This window comes from Gadus macrocephalus, chromosome 9, assembly GCF_031168955.1.
Source record: "Gadus macrocephalus chromosome 9, ASM3116895v1".
Taxonomy (NCBI): Eukaryota; Metazoa; Chordata; class Actinopteri; order Gadiformes; family Gadidae; genus Gadus; species Gadus macrocephalus.
The window spans coordinates 10,474,303-10,497,493 of NC_082390.1; the positions used below are offsets into that span (position 1 = coordinate 10,474,303).

The following is a 23,191-nucleotide window of genomic DNA, read 5'->3' on the forward strand; positions in this document are numbered from 1 at the left end:
GCTCCTCTACAGCCTCCTCCTCCTCAGGCTCCTCCCCTCTACAGCCGCCTCCTCCTCAGGCTCCTCCCCTTCTACAGCCTCCTCCTCCTCCTATACAGGCTCCTTCTCCTCAGCCGCCTCCTCCGGCTCCTCCCCTTCTACAGCCTCCTCCTATACAGCCTCCTTCTCCTCAGGCTCCTCCTCTATAGCCTCCTCCACTACAGCCTCCTCCTCAGGCTCCTCCTCCACTACAGCCTCCTCCTCCTCAGGCTCCTCCTCCCACGGGGCGGGACCGCTCTGGAGCTGGAGCAGATCCTCTGTCAACCTGAAGGTCTCTGGTTCAAACCCAGATACCCCTGAGCAAGGCAGCTCACCCTCACTGCTCCCGACCGGCTGGCTGTTACCCTGCGTGGCCGACACCATTGTCGCTGTGCATGCCTGTGTTAATGTATTTATGAATGGGTGAATCAGTGTGGAGCGGCCATAGGGCAGAAGAACGCTTACTAAATGCAGTCCATAAAGCACGTTCCAGATCAGGTCCTGGACCAGGTCTGTAGAAAGGTCTCAGGAAGGACACTTGGTGGTGCAGGATGAAGACCTAGAGGGTTCCGATCTGATGAACCACGGAGACAGAAGAGGGCGAGGTCAGCAGACTGTCAAAGCTCTTTAATCAGATCACAGAAAACGGGCAATTGAAGCATTTCAAAGTGACATTTGACATAATCAAAATATATCGGTTGGGCAGGCGGGGCTGCCCCGTAAAGGTGGTGCTGATGGTGTTACTGTACCATACACAGGTGGAGCTCTGACAGAAAGGCTTTTTAAAAGGTTCATTGGTCAAGTAATCAGGAAGAGCTCCCCCTCGCTGCAGGTCGACATTAAGAGCTTTTCTCAAACAGCTGCTGACCAAACGGAAAGTTCAAACTAAAATAAAGTCCAACATCATGGCTCCAACAAGGCGTGTCAACGACGCCTCACTCTGATAGGTCCTTTATACAAACACACGCGCGCACACACACACCCCTCAGCACCCACCCCCCTTAGCCTCGCAGAAACCAATCACAGACGACAAGCGCGTGTTCCTCCAGTGAGTCCAACTGACAGAAGACGGACCAGGTGGTCCGGGTCTCTTTGACCTCTGACCTCTCGCTCCCGACCACTCAACACACTTATTTACATACACACACTTAAAACACACAACCTATCTCTCTTAATATTTTAGTTACACACAACTACGACACGCAGAGCCCGGGAGTTCTAGAGGCTGTGATTCGCTGCTCTGTCCGGCCTTAAATAAACATGGTTGTATGGTTAGAGCGTCAGCCCAATAAAAGAAGAACACACACACACGCACACACAAGCACACACTGGGCCCCTGGCGGTGTGTATGTGTGTGGAGTAGGGCTTTGACTTTTGCCCAAAAATCGTATTCGAAGTTTGTTTGATTATTAATATTAATATTCAAATATATTCGAACATTTATTATTGATATTTTGACCATTAAATCCCTTCAGTAAGACCTGGATTGGGCTTCGCAAGGTTTGTTTACTGGTGTTGCTATGGTAACCGGTCTTGCGCGTTCCAACGGTTATTAAGTTTCTAATAAATCGCTGTCTAATCAATACTTCATTCACTGCCTCTTCCGTGGTCATTACATTATTATGAATAGACTGCGTCGGGTCCCCCGAAATCTCTCCCTCTTGGCCTGCCCATAACAGGTACGAGTATTAAGGGCTGCCTAATATTCGTTCGAATTTTGATTTATTTTTCTGATATTCAAATTAAATTCGAATAACGAAGTTCGGAGTCAAAGCCCTAGTGTGGAGCGCAGCACACACACGGGGCCCTCGGCGTTGAGGGGGCCCCTGGCGGGGGGGGGTGTGTGTGTGTGTGTGTGTGTGTGTGTGTGTGTGTGTGTGTGTGTGTGTGTGTGTGTGTGTGTGTGTGTGTGTGTGTGTGTGTGTGTGTGTGTGTGTGTGTGTGTGTGTGTGTGTGTGTGTGTGTGTGTGTGTGTGTGTGTGTGTGTGTGGAGCAGCAGAATGATTGAGTTCCACAATAAAAGTCCCTTTAACCCCCGTGACCCCAGAGCGTCACATGATTGACTCTGGGCATTCACAACCACCACAAGGCCTCTCTCAGAACCCCCCAGCACTGACCGCCCCAGCACTGACCGCTGTTGGACCAGTGCACAGACTGCAGCACAGGCCGTCCAGGTCTCTGGCCCCTGGTGCAGGGAGGGACCAGAGAGAGCAGGACTCCATCCAGGTAGAAGATGTTTAATGTGGAATGCGTCGTCAGGCCGGGCGGTCCCGGGGGGATGGGGATGGGGGGAAAATCAAAGCAGCAACAGTCTTCTAGGAAGTAAGGCTTGGAGTGGCGAGGCGGCACCCAGATCCACTACCTGCCGTAGGGGTCTCCATGGGGGAACCCTCCACTAGCAAGGCTGCTCCCAGGGGTCTGGGGGGCCCCCACCCTGGGGGGGTCCACTCTGGGGGGCTCTACCCTGGGGGGGTCCACTCTGTACCCCCCACTGAGGTCTGCCCTGGGGGGGTCTACCCTGTAGTCCACTCTGGGGGGGTCCACCCTGGGGAGGACGGGGCTGTGGAAGGAGGAGGTCTCTGAAGAGAAGAGCAGAGAAGACGAAGGTGGAGCTGCCAGAGAGGAGTCTTCTACCGGCTCACCGAGGAACACACGGTCCACGTCTCCAGGGAGAGGGGTCCGTCCTGCTGCTGAAGACCCAGGCTGAGGGGTCCGTCCTGCGGTGGAGGGGCCCGGGGCCTCTAGGGGGGGGCTCTGTCCTACGGTGGAGGGGCCCGGGGCCTCTGGGTGGGGGGTCTGTCCTGCGGTGGAGGGGCCCGGGGCCTCGGGGTGGGGGGTCTGTCCTGCGGTGGAGGGGCCCGGGGCCTCTGGGTGGGGGGTCTGTCCTGCGGTGGAGCGGCCCGGGGCCTCTGGGTGGGGGGTCTGTCCTGCGGTGGAGGGGCCCGGGGCCTCTGGGTGGGGGGTCTGTCCTGCGGTGGAGGGGCCCGGGGCCTCGGGGTGGGGGGTCTGTCCTGCGGTGGAGGGGCCCGGGGCCTCTGGGTGGGGGGTCTGTCCTGCGGTGGAGGGGCCCGGGGCCTCTGGGTGGGGGGTCTGTCCTGCGGTGGAGGGGCCCGGGGCCTCTGGGTGGGGGCTCTGTCCTGCGGTGGAGGGGCCCGGGGCCTCTGGGTGGGGGGTCTGTCCTGCGGTGGAGCGGCCCGGGGCCTCTGGGTGGGGGGTCTGTCCTGCGGTGGAGGGGCCCGGGGCCTCTGGGTGGGGGGTCTGTCCTGCGGTGGAGGGGCCCGGGGCCTCAGGGTGGGCGCTGGGTCTGGCCCCGGCAGCGGTCTGGGACCCCCGGTGGATGCGGTGGCTGACGATGATGTTGTTCCCGAAGCCCCCCATGGAGGCCATGGTTGTGCTCTGCTCGCGCTGGACCACCGCCGTCATGCCCCCCTCCGCGATCAGCCGGCGGATCCGGGCCAGAGCGTCCTCCCCCGAGCCCGTCTCGGAGCCCTCGGGGCCCGCTGGAACAGAGGATCACACACACATGATATACACAAACACACACACACACACACACACACACATATACACACTTAAACAGACACACTTAAACAGACACACACACACACACACACTCACAATACATACATACACCCACTAAGAGACTAGTTACAAGGAGAGCAGAAACTAGTTACTAATGGTACCAGGAGAGCAGAGACTAGTTCGCAGGAGAGCAGACTAGTTAGCAGTAGTACCATTGAGGGTGTCAGTAGCTCCGCTGGTGCCTGCAGGTCCAGACCCTTCACCTGCAGGGAGAAGAAAACTATTTTACAAACTGTTCTACCGTCCTCAGCTTCTACATGTACTAAAAGTACCCGTCCTCAGGTTCTAGGGTACCTGCCGACCCAGTAAGTGTTTCTTGGTTCCGTCCAAGAGATGTTTCCCATATTCACCATCTCTACTGTTAAAACAGTCATACTGTACCTCATAGCAGAGGTGGGAAAACACATTGATATGCTCGCTCTCTCCCCAACACACTGATGTGCTCTCTCTCCCTCTCCCCAACACACTGATGTGCTCTCTCTCCCTCTCCCCAACACACTGATGTGCTCTCTCTCCCTCTCCCCAACACACTGATGTGCTCTCTCTCCCCAACACACTGATGTGCTCTCTCTCCCTCTCCCCAACACACTGATGTGCTCTCTCTCCCTCTCCCCAACACACTGATGTGCTCTCTCTCCCTCTCCCCAACACATTGATGTGCTCTCTCTCCCTCTCCCCAACACATTGATGTGCTCTCTCTCCCCAACACACTGATGTGCTCTCTCTCCCTCTCCCCAACACATTGATGTGCTCTCTCTCCCTCTCCCCAACACATTGATGTGCTCTCTCTCCCTCTCCCCAACACATTGATGTGCTCTCTCTCCCTCTCCCCAACAAAAAACACACACACACACACACACACACACACACACACACACACAGGAATGCGCGATATAAACGATATAAACGATAAAAAATGGCCTACGATAGAGATTTTGGAGGAACTGGTGATTGCGCACATTTCATGTTCATTTCAAAATGATATGCGTTCATTTTGCACTTGTTGTATGTTTTAATAGCAAGTATCTGTGCACACACTTGGAAGATTTTTCTTTATTTAAAATAGCCATGCCTAACACTGGACGTATTTCCCTAATTCACAGTATCCGTTTCTTTATTAACAAGACCCCACCAGTTTTAATTTCATTAAGAGAAGTACACACACACACACACACACACACACACACACACACACACACACACACACACACACACACACACACACACACACACACACACACACACACACACACACACACACACACACACACACACACACACACTAGGGCTTTGACTTTTGCCCAAAAATCATATTCGCAGTGTTTATTAATATTCGAATATATTCAAATATTTATTAATAATATTTTGAACATTAAATGCCTTCAGTAAGACCTGGATTGGGCTTCGCGAGGTTTGTTTACCGCGTTGATTTGGCAACCGGTCTTGCGTGTTCCAACGGTTTATAAGGTTTCTAAAAAAATCGCTGTTTAATCAATCCTTCATTCACTGCCTCTTCCGTGGACATTACAATATTATCAATAGACTGCGTCGGGTGTTCCGACATCTCTCCCTTTTGGCCGGCCCATATCAGGTTCGAATATTAAGGGCTGCCTAATATTCATTCGAATTTTGATTTATTTTTTGATATTCTAATTATATTCGATTCACGAAGTTCGGAGTCAAAGCCCTAACACACACACAAACACACGTTTAACCTTCATTATATACAGTCTATGTTAAGTCACTCTAAGTTAAGTCGGTCTTTGTTAAGTCTATGTTAGGTCGTCTATGTTAAGTCGGCCTGTGTTAAGTCTATGTTAAGTCGGTCTATGTTAAGTCTGTCTGTCTTAAGTCTATGTTAAGTCTGTCTGTCTTAAGTCTATGTTAGGTCGGTCTATGTTAGATCGGGCTGTGTTAGGTCACTGTGTTATGTCGCTCTGTGTTATGTCGCTCTGTGTTATGTCGCTCTGTGTTATGTCGCTCTGTGTTATGTCGCTCTGTGTTATGTCGCTCTGTGTTATGTCGCTCTGTGTTATGTCTATGTTCAGTGTATTCCACTCACCTGTGGGTTCCCCCTGGGTGGAGGCGGTGGTGCTGAGCTGGGGTTCTGATAGGTTGACCTCGGTCTGGGTCTCTGCGTTCTGCTGCTGGACCACTGGAGTCTGGGTTCCCTGTGATGTAACCGAGGGGGCGGGGTTTCTGGGCTGTAGACCAATGGCGTTCATCAGACCCATGTCCCGGTCCAATCTCCAGCCAGAACGGTTGGGCCTGGAAGACGAGCAGAACTTTAACGCGGAGCAGGGAGGACCCCACCCAGAGGAGGACACTACCCAGAGAAGGACACCACCCAGTGTCTCCATCAGAGGACACCACCCAGAGGAGGACACCCAGAGGACATGGATGGAGGACATGGGTGGAGAAGGGCAACCATCAAGAATTAGAGCCATTTAGATAATCCCATCCAACCTTTACCTCGGCGCCCTCGCCCATCCAACGTAAAGGCCCGCCCAGCCAACGTTTATCCCCGCCCATCCAACAGTTCGCCGCGTCCATTCAAGGTTTAATCCCCGCCCATCCAAGCTTTAGGCCCGCCTATCCAACATTCATTCCTGCCCATCCAACCTTTAGCCCGGCCCATCCAACCTTTAGCCCGGCCCATCCAACAATTAGCCCGGCCCACCCAACAATTAACCCCGCCCACCCAACAATTAACCCCGCCCACCCAACAATTAACCCCGCCCATCCAACCTTTACCCCCGCCCATCCAACATGGCCGCTGGGTGAATGGGGGTCCCCTAAACCCCTCTGAGGTCATTACCCAGGTCTGTCGGCGCTGCGGGGGCGCCCAGACCCCCCGTTGTTGACGGAGAACAGCGGCTCGCTGCTCATCTCCCCCGGACTCTCCCCATCGCTGCGGTAGAAGCTGGGGACCCAAACGCATCAATACCAATAACAGATCACACACATCAATACCAATAACAGGAAACACCACAGGTCCATGCCCTCGTTAAAAGTGCTAACGACCCAAAAGGCTTCCTGTCTACAACGACCATTAAGGGAATGCGCCAATCTTGGCTCTAAGCTTTAGACGTCATCGGTCTGATTAGATCAGTTTTACCCTTTGAAGTCAGTGGGTTTCCATTGGTTAAGTCACCAGTAATACTCAGTAATATGTTTTATTTTTTAGCGGCTCTTTAGAGAACAGCGGCTGTAGCAGCAGACACTCACACAGGCCGGCAGATGACCAGGTCCCCCTTGTTGGTCCCGTAGGCCAGGCCCAGGCCGGGGTCCGGCAGCCAGCGTGCCGAGTTGATGCTGACGTGGCGCCGCTGGTCCGGGGCCATGGGGTACACCACGTTGAAGACCATCTGAACACAGGACCACACGTTAGTCATGGGATTCACATCGCTGACACAGGACCACACGTTAGTCATGGGCTACACCACGTTGAACACAGGGCCACAGCACGTTGAACACAGGGCCACAGCGTTAGTCATGGGCCACACCACGTTGAACACAGGGCCACAGCGTTAGTCATGGGCTACACCACGTTGAACACAGGGCCACAGCATTAGTCATGGGCTACACCACGTTGAACACAGGGCCACAGCGTTAGTCATGGGGTACACCACGTCGTCAAGGACCACATCGTCCACTGGGCGGGGCGCTGCCTGCAATGGATGGGCAGTCCTTTGTGGAGTTGGGCTAATCTAATGGACTCCGGTAAACATTATGAATGGATGCTTGAAGGGCTGTCAGCTCCATCAGGGTGATTACGTTTGTCAGGAGTCGTTGGAAGCTGTGTGTGTGTGTGTGTATGTGTGTGTGTCTGTGTGCGTGTTTAGAGGTACACCCAGGTGCTCCAGGGTTGGGGGTACTCACCCGGACAGAGGTCTCCCCCCCATGGGGCTGCTGCAGGCGGAATACCTGGGCCACCATGTGGTCGGTGGAGGGGTGCAGCAGGATCCTGCGGGAGGCCAGCCCCACCATGACGTAGCAGCCCATGGGGGACAGGCTGACCGAGATGGCGTTGGGACCTGGAGGAGGAGACACAGTCGTTAGTCAAGGCACATCTTCATCGAGACATAGATCCACCTTCTGGAACCACCTTCATGGATATATAGACACAACTTCATAGATCCACCTTCATAGATCCACCTTCATAGATCCACCTTCATACTACCATGTATTCTCAAAACTAATAAAAGGAGCTAGAGAGTAAGGTAGTGACTATCTGGAGGAGCAGCGTACCGAATCTCTTGGAGTAGAGCATCTCCCCCAGGTTGTGAGGAGCCAGGGAGTAGACGGCCAGGATGCCCTCGTCGGGGAAGCCCCGCTGGCTGCTGGGGATGAAGACCGCCAGCAGCTGGCCGTCCGCCGAGATGTCGCAGCTCGCGTCGTTGTAGATCTTACAGTTTGGCACCAGGACGTTGACCGTGGCTAGAGGGACGGACACAGGGTGAGCGTTAGCTAGAGGGGCTGCACACAGCCCCCAGAGGGGCTGCATTCACCCCCCAGAGGGGCTCATACCTAGGTTCTACTGGTCCGGTCTAGGTAAACCCCATGCAGCGCCTCATCCCTAGGTTCTACTGGTCCGGTCTAGGTAAACCCCATGCAGCGCCTCATCCCTAGGTTCTACTGGTCCGGTCTAGGTAAACCCCATGCAGCGCCTCATCCCTAGGTTCTACTGGTCCGGTCTAGGTAAACCCCATGCAGCGCCTCATCCCTAGGTTCTACTGGTCCGGTCTAGGTACCGTTGCTGATCTCCGGGAGGTCGAACTTGGTGAAGTCCCACCACTGCAGTCGGTACGTGGTGTTGGCGATGTTGCTGGCCACCGCAGACTGCCCGTCTCCGATGGAGGCCCCTGGGAAAAGGGTTAGGGTTAGGGTAAGAGCCCTGCAGTAAGAGACCAGACACAAGACCCCAGGAGAACCAGGGGCCCCCCAGGAGAACCAGGGGCCCCCCAGGAGAACCAGGGGCCCCCCAGGAGAACCAGGGGCCCCCCAGGAGAACCAGGGGCCCCCCAGGAGAACCAGGGGCCCCCAGGAGAACCAGGGACCCCCAGGAGAGCCAGGGACCCCCAGGAGAGCCAGGGACCCCAGGAGAAGGGCTTGCTCTGGCTGAACTTGCCTGCTAACACTCTGTTGACGGAGGAGTGGGTTGCCAGGCCGGGCTGACCCCTCTCGTGGAAGATCCCGGCGTAGGGGAGGTACTCCGGCAAGAGGAACCGCCTGCAACACACCGAGGAACACGTCAAGGAACAACCGTCCAAAGACTGCTGAGCTGAATCCAACCCAGGAGCCGCTCTGCACTGGGGCTCCCTGAGGGGGGAGGGATGGGGGGTTATGGGGGGCGTGTGTGGTGATGGTTAAAGGTGAAGTGTGTGGTGATGGGGGGGGGGGGGAGTTAAGGGGGGCTTGTGTAGTGACGGGGGAGGTTAAGGGGGGCGTGGTTAAGGGGGGGGGGGTTAAAGGTCAAGTGTGTGGTGACGGGGGGGATGGGGGGGTGGTTAAGGGGGGCGTGTTTAGTGACAGGAGGGGTTAAGGGGGCCGTGGTTAAGGGGGGGGTTAAAGGTGAAGTATTTAGTGACAGGGGGGGGTTAAGGGGGCCGTGGTTAAGGGGGGGGTTAAAGGTGAAGTGTGTGGTGATGGGGGGGTTAAAGGTGAAGTGTGTGGTGATGGGGGGGTTAAAGGTGAAGTGTGTGGTGATGGGGGGGTTAAAGGTGAAGTGTGTGGTGATGGGGGGGTTAAAGGTGAAGTGTGTGGTGATGGGGGGGTTAAAGGTGAAGTGTGTGGTGATGGGGGGATTGGGGGGTGGTTAAGGGGGGCGTGTTTAGTGACGGGGAGGGTTAAGGGGGGCGTGTTTAGTGACGGGGAGGGTTAAGGGGGGCGTGGTTAAGGGGGGGTTAAAGGTGAAGTGTGTGGTGATGGGGGGGGTTAAGGGGGGCGTGGTGATGGGGGGGTTAAAGGTGAAGTGTGTGGTGATGGGGGGCTTAAGGGGGGCGTGGTGTTGGGGGGGTTAAAGGTGAAGTGTGTGGTGATGGGGGGCTTAAGGGGGGCGTGGTGTTGGGGGGGTTAAAGGTGAAGTGTGTGGTGATGGGGGGGTTAAAGGTGAAGTGTGTGGTGATGGGGGGGTTAAGGGTGGTGATTGGGTGCCTGGGAGAGGTGAGGACCTGAGGACCCACCTGGGGACGAAGCGGCCCAGAGAGGGGGCAGACATGCGGGCGTTGCGGGGGGTCCGGTGTCTGGCCCGCTCGCTGTTATCACTGGAGACAACACAACATACTTAGGACTAGACACACGACACACTGTAGGACTACAAACTACAAGACTACACACCACACACTACACGCTTCAGGACTCATTTATAACAGGACTACTGTAAACCACAACAGGCTTCAGGACTAATGTACAACAGGCTTCAGACTACTGTAAAACACAATTGATTAGGCCTAGACCGACATATACAGTATAGCTAAGAACTAATCAGTCCTAATCGTGAATGCACGGTGCGTAATTTTTTTCACAGCATTTTCCCTCCTGAAATAATTCCATATTACAAAAATCTAAAATAGCTTGTGTGACAACTACATTAATGTTAATGTGCTGATTTTTCTGAAACATGCTTAATCATAGACTACTGTTAGATTTAAAACAGCAAGACAGAGACATGTTAGAAGTCAACAACAACATAATGTATTGCAGCAATTTATATTCCAAAAATACATGCGCAGCCGAAATGTACCGATCAGACGCCACGTCACAAGGCAACACTCTCACAAGGCATATAATAAAATCTAATGATTCCATTGCTCTTGTGTGGGAGGTCGCTTTCGAGCTGCACTTGCCGTCTCCCCTATGATTTTAATTCAACCATTGTGGTTAAAATGTCCTCATATTGATCAATGACAGAAGACATGAATCATTCTGAGACCAGCAAGTTTTGGAGAATTTCTGCAGGAGTTTTTTTGTTGCGATTGTTTGCCATAAAGCACAGTAGGCACTTCGGTGAGGCTGTGATGGAGTTCATTAATTATTGGACTGTGTCTAGACAGTTACAAACATCCCTGACAGTGCACAATGGCAAAGTTGAGAGTGTGGTTTCTGCAGTGAACGTAGACTGCAGCGGGAAACTGTGCTGCGATGCGTGCCTGAACGCCGCCCGCTTCTTTACTCAGTGAGTTCAGGATTAGGACTGCATGTTGGCCTAGGCCTAATCAATTGTGTTTTAATATCTTTAGCATTCAAATTATTGCAGTCTATTCTTTTCATAGGCTACTCTGCTGTTGGCCGTGATGGAGTTATTTTAACCCTTTGTAACCCCATTTTCCTGCGACATTCCTGCGTCTCCCCCTCCTACAGAACCCATTTCAGCACCGTGTCAGTAGACAGTGCTGAAACACGTATCATGAGAATGATCGTACGAGCGTGGATCCATCATTATCGGGAAACGGGGCCCAGGTCTACTGTAAAGTACAACAGCTTCAGGACTACTGTCAAACACAACAGGCTTCAGGAGTAATGTAAAACAGGATCAGAACTAATGCAAAACACAACAGGCTTCAGGACTAATGTATAACAGGCTCAGGACTAATGTATAACACAACAGGCTTCAGGACTAATGTAAAACAGGATCAGAACTAATGCAAAACACAACAGGCTTCAGGACTAATGTAAAACAGGCTCAGGACTAATGTATAACACAACAGGCTTTAGGACTAATGTAAAACAGGCTTCAGGACTAATGTATAACACAACAGGCTTTAGGACTACTGTAAGTTGGCGTTTGTAGTAAGTGAACCACCACTCACTCCAGCTCCTCAAAGTCCACGTCGCTGTTGTCCATGGCGGCGGCGGGCGTGGTGACGGGGCTGTCCGACGAGGAGGACAGGGTGCGCAGGCGGTTGGGAGGGTAGCGCAGCGAGCGCTGGCGGATGCTGTCCCTCCTGGACAGGTACTGGATCATCCTCTGGGCGTAGTAGGCTGCAGGGGAGAGTCTGAGCACAGCGGCACACCGGGTCAGAGGCACTCAAACACGCATGGCAGAAAGAGTTCAGAGTATTGGAACGAGGGATAGCAGGTGAAACGGTCTAGAGGTGTAGCGGTGCAGGAGGTGTAGCGGTGCAGGAGGTGGAGCGGTACCTTGCTGGGTCGGGGTAGATGGGGTGGTCTCGGGACCCGGCCATATCGTAGCGGGAAAGGGACAGCCAGGAGGACTCCAGCAGCCTCCTGTATTCAACACAAACCAACACTCAGTAATCCCTCCAGTCAGAGGAGGGGGAGGGGAGGCAGACGGGGGACCCTACTAGGGGTGTGAATGGTTACAAAAAAAAAAAAATTGGAAATGGTTACACAACCCCTTTTTTTTCCCTGTGTACACGGTTAACCGTTTTTTTTATTAATGATTTTTCTTTTCTTTTTTTAAAGTGGACAGCAGCCGCGCTATAGTGGGATTATTGGTTTATCAACAAGGCGGATGCGCGAGCAGAATGACGCAAAAAGAAAATTTGTTTGACCGGTTGCCATGGTTATCTCCGTGTGGTTCATTTGCAGTTGCGGTGTTAATTAGGATGTTGTCAGCTTACTGTTACATTAAACTGTAATCAGAAAACGCGGTTATACGCTAGACCCTAGAGTATCTGTGGTATAAAGGCTGGGACGAATTTCGAATTATAAATATGTAAACTTCTTGTTGAAAGTATGGACCGTCGCGAATCCCATTGAAACAATGGCGCCTTGATTATTTTTATTTTTTTTGGTTTTCGTTTACAGATTTTTCCTAAACGGTTATGATTTACTAACCGGTCACACGTGTACACGTGTACCCGTGCACATCCCTAGTCCCTACCTCCGCAGGGAGTCCTCGTCGGGGGGCTCCACCGGCATCTCCTGGGTCATGGGGTCGGGCTGCTCGGGGGGGCGCCGCGCCCCCGCCTGCCGGTACACGCGATCCCAGCCCAGGCTCTCCTGGTTGTACACCAGGTTGACCTCCGGGCTACTGGGGGCGGGACTCCCGGGGTAAGCCACGCCCACGCCTCCCCCGGCTCCTCCGGAGGGCAGGGGCTCGTTACCCAGGGCGGGGCCCCTCCTGTCGTGGGCCGGCTCCTCCGGCCCCCTCTGGCCCTCCTCGTGGGACCAAAGGGGGGCGGCGGCGGGCGGGGGGTCCCCGGCGGCGGTGGAGGAGGTCTGGGCGGTGCGCTCCCAGCGCTGGGAGTCCTGGTTGAAGGTCAGCAGGTTGTGGCACGCCCGGCAGCGGTTCAGGTGGGCGCGGGACCCCGAGGGCCGCCCCCCCGAGGGCCCGGGGGGGTGGAGGTGGGTGCGGGCGGGGGGGCGCGTCCCGGAGAGGGGCGGGGGGTGGAGGTGTGTGCGTGCGGAGGGCCGGCTGCCTGAGGCGCCGGGGGGGAGGAGGCAGCCCTCGGGGGTGGGGGCGGAGGACGGGGGCGGGGTCGGGGGCTGGTAGTGGATGATAGTGGGGTGGGCGGGGGCCCCGGACGTCCCCGCCCGGTCCGGCTCCATGTTGTTGTTGAGCAGCTCCTGGCCGGGCTCCTGGGGGCCGGGGGCTCCGCCCACCCCGGGGGCTTCGGGGTCCTGGCCGCGGTCGAACTCCATAAAGTAGCGGCTCAGGTTGCACTGCAGCACGTTGCGGAACGCCGCCGAGTTGCCCCGCCCCCCGTCCCAGAAGGGGTGGTGCCCCCCGCTGGTCCCGGCCCCGCCCCCCCGGCCCAGGGAGGCCCCGGGGCCTGGCTCCGACCCGCGGGCCTGGGAGCCCCGCCCCTCGGTGGCGGAGGTGTAGACGGGCGCCTGGGAGGAGGAGTCCTGCTGCCGGACCACCGACACCGGGGAGGAGAGGGAGGAGTCGTGCTGACGGAGCACCGACAGCAGGCTGACGGAGGAGGAGCAGCTGGTGCGGGGGGGCAGCATGCCCGCGGACAGCCCCCCCGCGCCGCTCAGGGGGCGGGGCCAGCCGGCAAGCCGGGCGGAGGGGTGGGGCTCCAGCAGCTGGCTGGCGGGGGGGCTGGGGGGCGGGGCGTGCTGCAGGGAGGCGGGGTTATAGTAGACGGAGGTGAAGGCGGAGGGGCGCTCCGACGGGGGGCGGGGCTCCGTGCGGGCGGAGGAGAAGGAGGAGGCGGGGAGGGGGGGGTCCGCCACCAGGCGAGGGTCAGAGGGGATCCCGGGGGGGATGTCCGGTCCAAGGGAGGAGCTATGATTGGCCGAGCAACGGGAGCATAGACAGACCATGCCAAGGTGCTGGGTGCAGCCCGGGTAGGCCTGGCCATGGAGGGGGTCCGGGAACTGCATCCCGGGGGGCACGCCCGGGGGGTCCCCCAGGGAGGGCCCGGGGTCCCCCCCGCCCCGTGGCGCCTCGCCCCCCTGGCCCGGCGAGGTGCGGGACGACAGGATGTGGAGGAAGTTGTGCAGGATGGGGGTCCGGCGCACGGGCTGGGAGGGCAGGAAGGAGCGCTGGCGGAACAGCGGCATCTCCACGCTGTCCATCGGGACCTCTGCGTCCTCCTCGCTCTGACACAGGGAACACACACACACACACACACACACCGTTATACACCACACACACACACACACTCCAACGGGACCTCTTCGCTCTGACACAGGGAACACAACGTTACACGTGCACACGCACGCCTTCTCTACTGGCCCCTGGGGGTCCTCACCTGCTGGTTGGAGGGGTTCACGATGGCCGTCAGCAGGTTGTGTCCCAGGGGGTCGAACCTCACCAGCCTGGAACAGAGACACGGGTTATCACGGCCTCTCACATCAGCTCACTGATGTTGATCCATCCAGAGACCCCAGCCTGTCGGGGTGTGGACCCTCCCACTGTTTAGAGGGGGGTGGGTCCACACTGAGGACCCCCCCAGCAGCGCCTCCTCCCTTGTGTCTGCTAATGGTCCCACCTGACTCTCTCTGTGTCGCTGGCGGTCTTGACCACGGCGAAGGGTTCCGGCCGGCTCCAGTCCCAGAAGTGCAGCTCGTTGTTGGTGGCGATGAGCAGCAGCTGGGCGGTGGGATGGAAGGCCAGCGAGGCGATGGCCACGTTGCTGTCCGTGAACCAGCTCTCACTGCCGCCCTGCAGGTACAAAGCGCCACGTCATATGGCCACGCCCGAACAACGCTGAGGCTACAGTGCTAGCCGCTGATACACTTCACTATGAAGGCTGATGCTACTTCAATAGCCTCAGTACAATACCACAACCATGTAGGCTAATGTGAGCCACGTAGAACGAGGAGTAGGGCAGGGTTACCATAGTAGCCCATGCAAAATAACATAAATATACAAATACCGAACTTCTAGACAGCAATGTCAGCAGGTGCTCACAGTACTCACATGGAGGTCCTAGTACTCACATGGAGGTCCTAGTACTCACATGGAGGTCCCAGTACTACAGTAATGCGGCAGCAGCAGGTACTAGTACTCACATGCAGGTCCCAGATGCGTACTTCCCCGTCCAGACAGCCCGAGGCCACCAGGCCGGGGATGGAGGGGTGAAAGGTCACGCACCAGGGGGTCCGGCGGTGCCCAACAAGCGAGTGGAGGCACTTCCCCGTCTTCACCTCCGTGATGTAGATGTTGTGGTTGACATGGGTGGAGGCCATGAGGGTGCTGGGGGACAACAGCTGTTAGACCCGACTAGAGGAGCCCAGCACTAGACTAGACTAGAGGAGCCCAGCACTAGAGGAGCCCAGCACTAGACTAGAGGAGCCTCAGCCCAGCACTAGACTAGAGGAGCTCAGCACTAGACTAGAGGAGCTCAGCACTAGACTAGAGGAGCTCAGCACTAGACTAGAGGAGCCCAGCACTAGACTAGAGGAGCCCAGCACTAGACTAGAGGAGCCTCAGCCCAGCACTAGACTAGAGGAGCCCAGCACTAGACTAGAGGAGCCCAGCACTAGACTAGAGGAGCCCAGCACTAGACTAGAGGAGCCCAGCACTAGACTAGAGGATCCAAGCACTAGACCAGACTAGAGGAGCCAAGCACTAGACCAGACTAGACGAGCCCAGCGCTAGACTAGAGGAGCCCAGCACTAGACCAGACTAGACGAGCCCAGCGCTAGACTAGAGGAGCCCAGCACTAGACTAGACTAAAGGCCCAGCACTAGAGGAGCTCAGCATTAGACTAGAGGAGCTCAGCACTAGACTAGAGGAGCCAAGCACCAGACTAGAGGAGCCCAACACTAGACTATACTAGAGGAGCCCAGCACTAGACTAGAGGAGCCCAGCATTAGACTAGACTAGAGGAGCCCAGCATTAGACTAGACTAGAGGAGCCCAGCACTAGACTAGACTAGAGGAGCCCAGCACTAGACTAGAGGAGCCCAGCACTAGACTAGAGGAGCCCAGCACTAGACTAGAGGAGCCCAGCACTAGACTAGAGAAGCCCAGCACTAGACTAGAGGAGCCCAGCACTAGACTAGAGGAGCCCAGCACTAGACTAGAGGAGCCCAGCACTAGACTAGAGGAGCCCAGCACTAGACTAGAGGAGCCCAGCACTAGACTAGAGGAGCCCAGCACTAGACTAGAGGAGCCCAGCACTAGACTAGAGGAGCCCAGCACTAGACTAGAGGAGCCCAGCACTAGACTAGAGGAGCCCAACACTAGACTAGAGGAGCCCAGCACTAGACTAGAGGAGCCCAGCACTAGACTAGAGGAGCCCAACACTAGACTAGAGGAGCCCAACACTAGACTAGAGGAGCCCAGCACACATCGACACTGGTATTAGAAATACCATCGGGTTCAATTACACATTTAAATAAACAACAATAGAGCGTAATAGTGACCGCTCCCTTTTTTAACAGCTCTGGTTCCGGAAGTAAATTTCCCATTAATTTTCCCCATTGGCTTTTCGGAAATTCGTATATAAAAGAGTTTTAGGCCTGGAACCAAGTCAATCGTTCGTCTTGGTAGTCGTGACTATAAAACATTTGATTCTGGGCACAAAAAAAAAAGGAAAACTGAAGAAAAGGCAAGGGTAGAAAACTTTGTACATTACGTTTGTGAACGAGTGGAGGAACTACTCATCCCATGAACCATTGCGGAGTGCGGACCTTTTCGCAATGGTTCCAACACAATAGCTTAGCGCGTTTCTTGCCTCTTATAACCTTTGTCATCATTATATTGTATATTGTTAATACAAGTTGTGTCATATATTCTGTGTGTGTGGGTATGTATAGTGTTTCGTATAGTGCATAGCGTTGTCATCGACATGGTACGTCTCTTCGTTGCTTACTGCAGTCACCGTGTAATAACGTTGATCGTTTTTAATACATGTGAATTCAGTGTCGTATTTCAGTTACTTATTCATTCAACATTATGTATTACTACGCTTTTATAGTACCAATATTACTAAAAAAGCACTGCTAGTGCTACATCATATATTATTTTATTTTATTTTTATCATATATTCTATGTCAACATATTTTTCAACATGTATACTATACAAAAAAAAAAGTTGACATAGAATATATGAGGAAATTAGCTATAATAGCTTATTTCCTCTCCAACTCTAACCACAACTCTTTTCCTTAATCTAAATCATGATAGAGTTTAGTAGAAGTTGCAGTCCTCCACAACTTGACGAGTGCGGGTAAATGTTTCCATGGTAACAGCGAGCTCCACCAATCAAAGACGTTGTGTCACAGGATTAAGTATAGTTGTTACAATGACATTGCGAATAAATAGTGTTTCCTAAAAGCTAAATGCTGCCCATTTAACTTGTGGTTTTTGCAGGAGCATAAACCATAGATTCACAATATATCGTCGTGTGGTAGGAACATTACGGCTTTTAATCAAAACCTATGTGGGAGAAAATGTATGTGATTTTTACTTCCGGATCTATACTGTTACGCTCTGTTTAGACGTACATGATACGCATATTATTTGTATTGAGAAATGCTGATGCAACGTAGAGCTCACAGACGTAGAGTTAAAGCGGTAGAACCGTAGAGCCTCACCGGTCGGGGCTGAAGGCCAACAGGAACGTTGATCGAGGGCTGTCTGGCAGCTCCACTTTCTGTTATACAAAAACACAAAAAACGTCTGTTAACACACACACACATACACACACAACCTTCCAGTTAACACACACACACACACATACACACACAACCTTCCAGTTAACACACACACACACACACACACACAACCTTCCAGTTAACACACACACACACACACACACACACACACACACACAACCTTCCAGGGAATACAGACACACAACCTTCCAGTTACACAAGGTCTTTCTGAGTGAGCGTTTCCTACTGGTTCTATCCCTAGTGACCGTTGCCTCCTGGTTCTGTTACCTCCTGGTTCTGTTACCTCCTGGTTCTGTTACCTCCTGGTTCTGTTACCTCCTGGTTCTCTCCCTAGTGAGCGTTACCTCCTGGTTCTGTTCCCTACTGGTCCTGTTGCCTACTGGTCCTGTTGCCTACTGGTCCTGTTGCCTACTGGTCCTGTTGCCTACTGGTCCTGTTGCCTACTGGTCGCCCCCTAGTGAGTGTTACCTACTGGTCTGTTACCGACTTGTTCTCTCCCTAGTGAGCGTTACCTACTGTTCTGTTACCCACTGGTCTGGTACCGACTGGTTCTCTCCCAGTGAGCGTTACCTGGCTCTGCCATTTCATCCAGCGCAGCTTCTCCTCCACCAGCTGCTGAAGGAGGCGCTGGGAGCTGAGGTTGGAGGAGCCGCGCTCCCGGCTGGACAGGATGCGGACCGAGTTCCTGTGGTAGGACGCCATTCTACAGTGGGCTGGGGAACCACCTCAGAGCGCCCTCACTGCTGCCAGGCAACACCTAGACTGGGAGGAGGAGCAGGGAGATCAGAACCCCATCAACCCCAGATCACCTGGAGACGTCACACCAGTGGGCTGGACTGGTTCCCCTCATGACCTCCCTCCAGGCCCCTGGATTCTACCGATACAATATGACAAGGCAATACCTCCAGATCTGTGAGTCTGGATGTTCAAGAAAGGAGCAATTCTGAACAATTTTGCAGTACCAATCTCTCTCCTCTGCGAATGTCATCATCTTGTCCTGTACCGTTATATAGAATTTAATAATTGACATTTCACAGTTTAACTAATATAACTAATCCAATAAAGAACATCCTTCTCGTTTTAAATATTGGCCATACAAGGTGTAACCAACTTCATGTCTCCACTATAAGCCAGACTGCAGAGTGTGTCAAAGTCTATTTTAAGAAGAAGTGATTAGACCCAGCAAGCCTGGCCTTTATCAAACATTAGAAAGACACACAACATCTAAAGCATCTTAGGGGGGAGCTTGGTGCAATATAAACCTTGTATGGGGGTTTTAACTCCCAGTATAACATGCATCCCTCAGATCAGAATCAAACCAGTCCAGCATTAGTGTGAAGTTGCAGATAAGAGTTCATTAAGATCAGACCCGCTGCTTTACACCACATCCATTTTAGAACACTTATACCAGTATACAAATATCCAGTATAAACCTTACACCAGTACTCACATCCCAGTATAACCTTTACACCAGCACACACATCCCAGTATAACCCTTATACCAGTACACATATCCCAGTATAACCCTTACACCAGTACAAACATCCCAGTATAGCCCTTACACCAGTACACCCATCCCTAGTATAACCCTTACACCAGTACACCCATCCTAGTATAACCCTTACACCAGTACACACATCAGTGTATAACCCTTACACCATGACATACATCCCAGTATAACCCTTACACAAGTACATGTATCCCAGTATAACCCTTACACCATGACATACATCCCAGTATAACCCTACACCAACGTTAAACGCAGCGTCGGCCCACTAGCCTCAACTGGAACCCCGAGAAGAACTTCATTAAAACACAACACACACCCCACGGCTACACAGACTACACACAACCTACACGTAGGGTACCCATGACGTCCGTCGGGCGGACGGTCACATCGCGCGGTGTTACCTTTCTTTCGCCCGTCTTTTAACGATCATTTCCATCCCAGGAACGGATCCACCCAGCAGCGGTTAGCGGTAGCCTTGCTAGCTATAGCTAGGCTAGCTGTAGCTGTTAGCTCCAGCTCTGCTTCGTCCAAACGAAGGAAATGGAGCTTCAATCAAATCATAAAACCCGAGCATCGACGTCGGTAGTGTGTGTCTCAGCTACTGCCCGCCGGTCAACATCCCGATAGTATCCTTCGTGCCTCTCAATGCGCTGGAAAGAAAATATCGCCGAGTGCTACGAGGCTAATGGCTAGCGTGTGTAGCCGTGAGAGGAAACACTGGAGACAGGCAAGCTAGCGGAGCGCAGAGCCATTTGAGACAGGAGAGATAGAGGAGGGCAGAGCCACTGGAGATAAAGGACAGAGCTACTGGAGACAGGCAAGGTAGAGGAGCGCAGAGCCACTGGAGACAGGCGAGATCGAGGAGGTAAGAGCCACTGGAGATAAAGGACAGAGCCACTGGAGATAGGCAAGATAGAGGAGGGCAGAGCCACTGGAGACAGAGCCACTGGAGACAGGCAAGATAGAGGAGGGCAGAGCCACTGGAGACAGGCGAGTTAGAGAAGCAAGGCGCCGCCAATCCTAGAGCGGCTGCTGTCACATCTTGGACATTATACTCAGGGCCGTTTCAAGGAATTTGGGGGGCCCAAGCAAAACGGACATGGAAGGCCGGTGTTACACCGAATTCTGCGACCCGTCGAAATGTGTGACCCCAGAGGGCGCTGTTGCACATTTTCTGCAACATGCATAACATGCAACATGCATTATAATGCCCACCGTTTTTATTTGTATGCCCACCGTTATTATTCTTTTTTACTGCCGTTTATGAAATAAATATGAACTAATGCCACAATTATTCGTGTCTGCGATCATCACAGAGTCCACAAGCAACGCAGGTCGCAATCAACGATGCCACAATCAATCTAGCGCACCGTCGAATTCTGCGCCCACACTGTAAATGCGGGGAAAATGAGTCAAACCCCAACCAAGTGTTTTCAGGTCATTTGTCGTCCTCATATCTGTATGTGCACACAATTATTCATGTTTGCGATCATCACAGAGTCCACAAGCAGCAGGTCGCAATCCCCGATGGGTCACAATTCATGACAGCAGACCGTCGAAATCTGCGACCACACTGTAAATGCGGGGAAAATGAGTCAAACCCCAACCAAATGTTTTCAGGTCATTTGTCGTCCTCATATCTGTATTTGGACACAATTATTCATGCCTGCGATCATCACAGAGTCCACAAGCAGCAGGTCGCAATCCCCGATGGGTCACAATTCATGACAGCAGACCGTCGAAATCTGCGACCACACTGTAAATGCGGGGAAAATGAGTCAAACCCCAACCAAATGTTTTCAGGTCATTTGTCGTCCTCATATCTGTATTTGGACACAATTATTCATGCATGCGATCATCACATAGTCCACAAGCAGCAGGTCGCAATCCCCGATGGGTCACAATTCATGACAGCAGACCGTCGAAATCTGCGACCACACTGTGTAAATGCGGGGAAAATGAGTCAAACCCCAACCAAATGTTTTCAGGTCATTTGTAGTCCTCATATCTGTATGTGCACACAATTATTCATGTTTGCGATCATCACAGAGTCCACAAGCAGCAGGTCGCAATCCCCGATGGGTCACAATTCATGACAGCAGACCGTCAAAATCTGCGACCACACTGTAAATGCGGGGAAAATGAGTCAAACCCCAACCAAGTGTTTTCAGGTCATTTGTCGTCCTCATATCTGTATGTGCACACAATTATTCATGTTTGCGATCATCACAGAGTCCACAAGCAGCAGGTCGCATTCCCCGATGGGTCACAATTCATGACAGCAGACCGTCGAAATCTGCGACCACACTGTAAATGCGGGGAAAATGAGTCAAAAACGGTGGGCATTATAACAAAAACATAAAATGTGCTTAATAAATAGGCTACATTTGATTTCATTTGCATTTCACAGACCCATAGAATGGATAAGGTGTTTAGTACGGTCAATCACCGTTGCTTGTCAGTAAGACGCTTTCAAGAAAGAAAGCATGGCCCGGTGTCACAAAACGAATGTACCCATTCCGAGTCTAGCTTCAAACTCGTGCATGTTGCAGAAAATGTGCAACAGCGCCCTCTGGGGTCACACATTTCGACGGGTCGCAGAATTCGGTGTAACACCTGTTACCCCTCAGGAACCACAGCATAGCCATACAGTCTAAGTTCACCCACACTTTATATGAATAAAAAATGTTTGGCATCCCAAACCAATGTTATACATTGACCTACTTGTAGCTTAACATGGCATTTAAACATTCTGCTTTTTGAGAATTAGACAGACGCACCTGGCGTGCATGAATACAACTTGACATGAATATTCCTGTCTGCTTTGATGGACGGAAATTATCGTGTGGTTTTCCTAACACCCATTTGGTAAATAGATTATCACGGTGGAATAGTTAGTATAGCAGAGATACTATGCCACTTTCATCAAAACCTAGGCTATTACAAAGCTATAGCAATGTCATGTCATTAAATACGATAAATAGTGATTCTGGAAGAGATCGGCGTCTTCCTTATAACGTTAATAAACGTATGTAACCATATTCCATCCGTTCGAAAAAAAAGTTGCACTATTTGAACTGTTCTAGTTTGTTACACGCAGCATTGGCCGTCAGTCAGGTAGCTATGCTAACATAATTCTTTTTTTGCTAGCCTACCTGCTGACAAGTTGAGCTATTTTATCCAGTGTAATTTATCACTTACCACTATCTGTTTTTTTCTTATCTTCCTCTTCCTTCTTTTATGACTTCCTGATTCATAATTCCGCTTCATGACTGCCGAGGTTTTGTATTTTGCCGGCAGCAGAGATCACAAACCTGGCTGGCTGGCTTCTGTCAGCGACTGAGAGGGGCCCCCTCGAGGGGGATCCCGATAACAGTGTCATTGCACTTTACTGCATTGACTATCAAAGGGGCGCTCAGTTTGTCGTTGTATTTTGGTCATAACCAGTTGTTGTCTTTGGGCCCCTCGAGGGGGATACTGATAACAATGTCATTGCACTTTACTACATTCACTAAAAGGGGCGCTCACAGTTTGTCGTTGCATTTTATTCATAACCAGTCGTTGTCTTGGGGCCCCAGGCCAGCTCGGGGGCCCCTCGAGGGGGATACCGATAACAGTGTCATTGCACTTTACTACATTGACTATCAAAGGGGCGCTCACACAGTTTGTCGTTGCATTTTATTCATAACCAGTCGTTGTCTTGGGGCCCAAGGCCAGCTCGGGGCCCCAAGCAACTGCTCGGTTTGCTTGCCTTCTCGCGACGGGCCTTATACTCACACTCATGTGGAATAATATAACACTTCTAGGAACGATATCATTCCTAGTATGATTATTGTACTATACATGATCAATATCGATATCCTTAGAGCTCTGGTGGAGGGCTGATAGAACATGTTGAGCTGCAGAGGGTTAATCTTACGGCGCTACTCTTACCATCACACAGGGAGACGCTGTTGTCCGCTCTGGACGGCCGCAGCTCTTTTGCCGTCAGAACGGCCAAAGACCTGCGGCCGTGACGAAGGGTGGCTCGGACTCA

General features: G+C 52.9%; 1 protein-coding gene across 4 annotated transcripts; it reads right to left on the reverse strand.

The window, feature by feature from the left end:
* Window positions 1-333: 333 nt before the first annotated feature.
* On the reverse strand, window positions 334-20,109 carry ambra1b (autophagy/beclin-1 regulator 1b). 4 transcript variants are annotated; one of them, XR_009527240.1, is made up of 20 exons: window positions 19,557-20,107; window positions 18,216-18,407; window positions 17,565-17,623; window positions 15,034-15,217; window positions 14,511-14,683; window positions 14,271-14,337; window positions 12,449-14,118; window positions 11,743-11,829; window positions 11,412-11,597; window positions 9,786-9,866; window positions 8,732-8,832; window positions 8,355-8,465; window positions 7,852-8,040; window positions 7,483-7,637; window positions 6,829-6,968; window positions 6,419-6,523; window positions 5,663-5,868; window positions 3,753-3,803; window positions 2,151-3,518; window positions 334-592 (listed from the first exon to the last, which is right to left on the reverse strand). XR_009527240.1 is itself a non-coding variant. In XM_060060679.1 (19 exons), exons 2-19 carry the CDS (start codon window positions 18,345-18,347, stop codon window positions 2,377-2,379), a joined length of 4,839 nt encoding a protein of 1,612 aa, XP_059916662.1. In that variant the 5' UTR covers window positions 18,348-18,402; window positions 19,557-20,108; the 3' UTR covers window positions 631-2,376. The 4 variants fall into 4 exon arrangements, 2 of the variants coding, with proteins under 2 accessions (XP_059916662.1, XP_059916661.1); XM_060060679.1 differs by lacking the exon at window positions 334-592 and having other exon boundaries at window positions 631-3,518; window positions 18,216-18,402; window positions 19,557-20,108; XM_060060678.1 differs by lacking the exon at window positions 334-592 and having other exon boundaries at window positions 631-3,518.
* Between the last annotated feature and the right edge of the window lie 3,082 nt (window positions 20,110-23,191).

Coding starts and splice junctions, on each gene's coding strand:
- ambra1b (XM_060060679.1), bottom strand. CDS start 18,347: ATGGCGTCCTACCACAGGAACTCGGTCCGCATCCTGTCCAGCCGGGAG. Junction 17,624..18,215: donor GGATGAAATGGCAGAGCCAG/GTAACGCTCACT, acceptor TTTGTATAACAG/AAAGTGGAGCTGCCAGACAG. Junction 14,684..15,033: donor TACGCATCTGGGACCTGCAT/GTGAGTACTAGT, acceptor TTGTACCTGCAG/GGCGGCAGTGAGAGCTGGTT.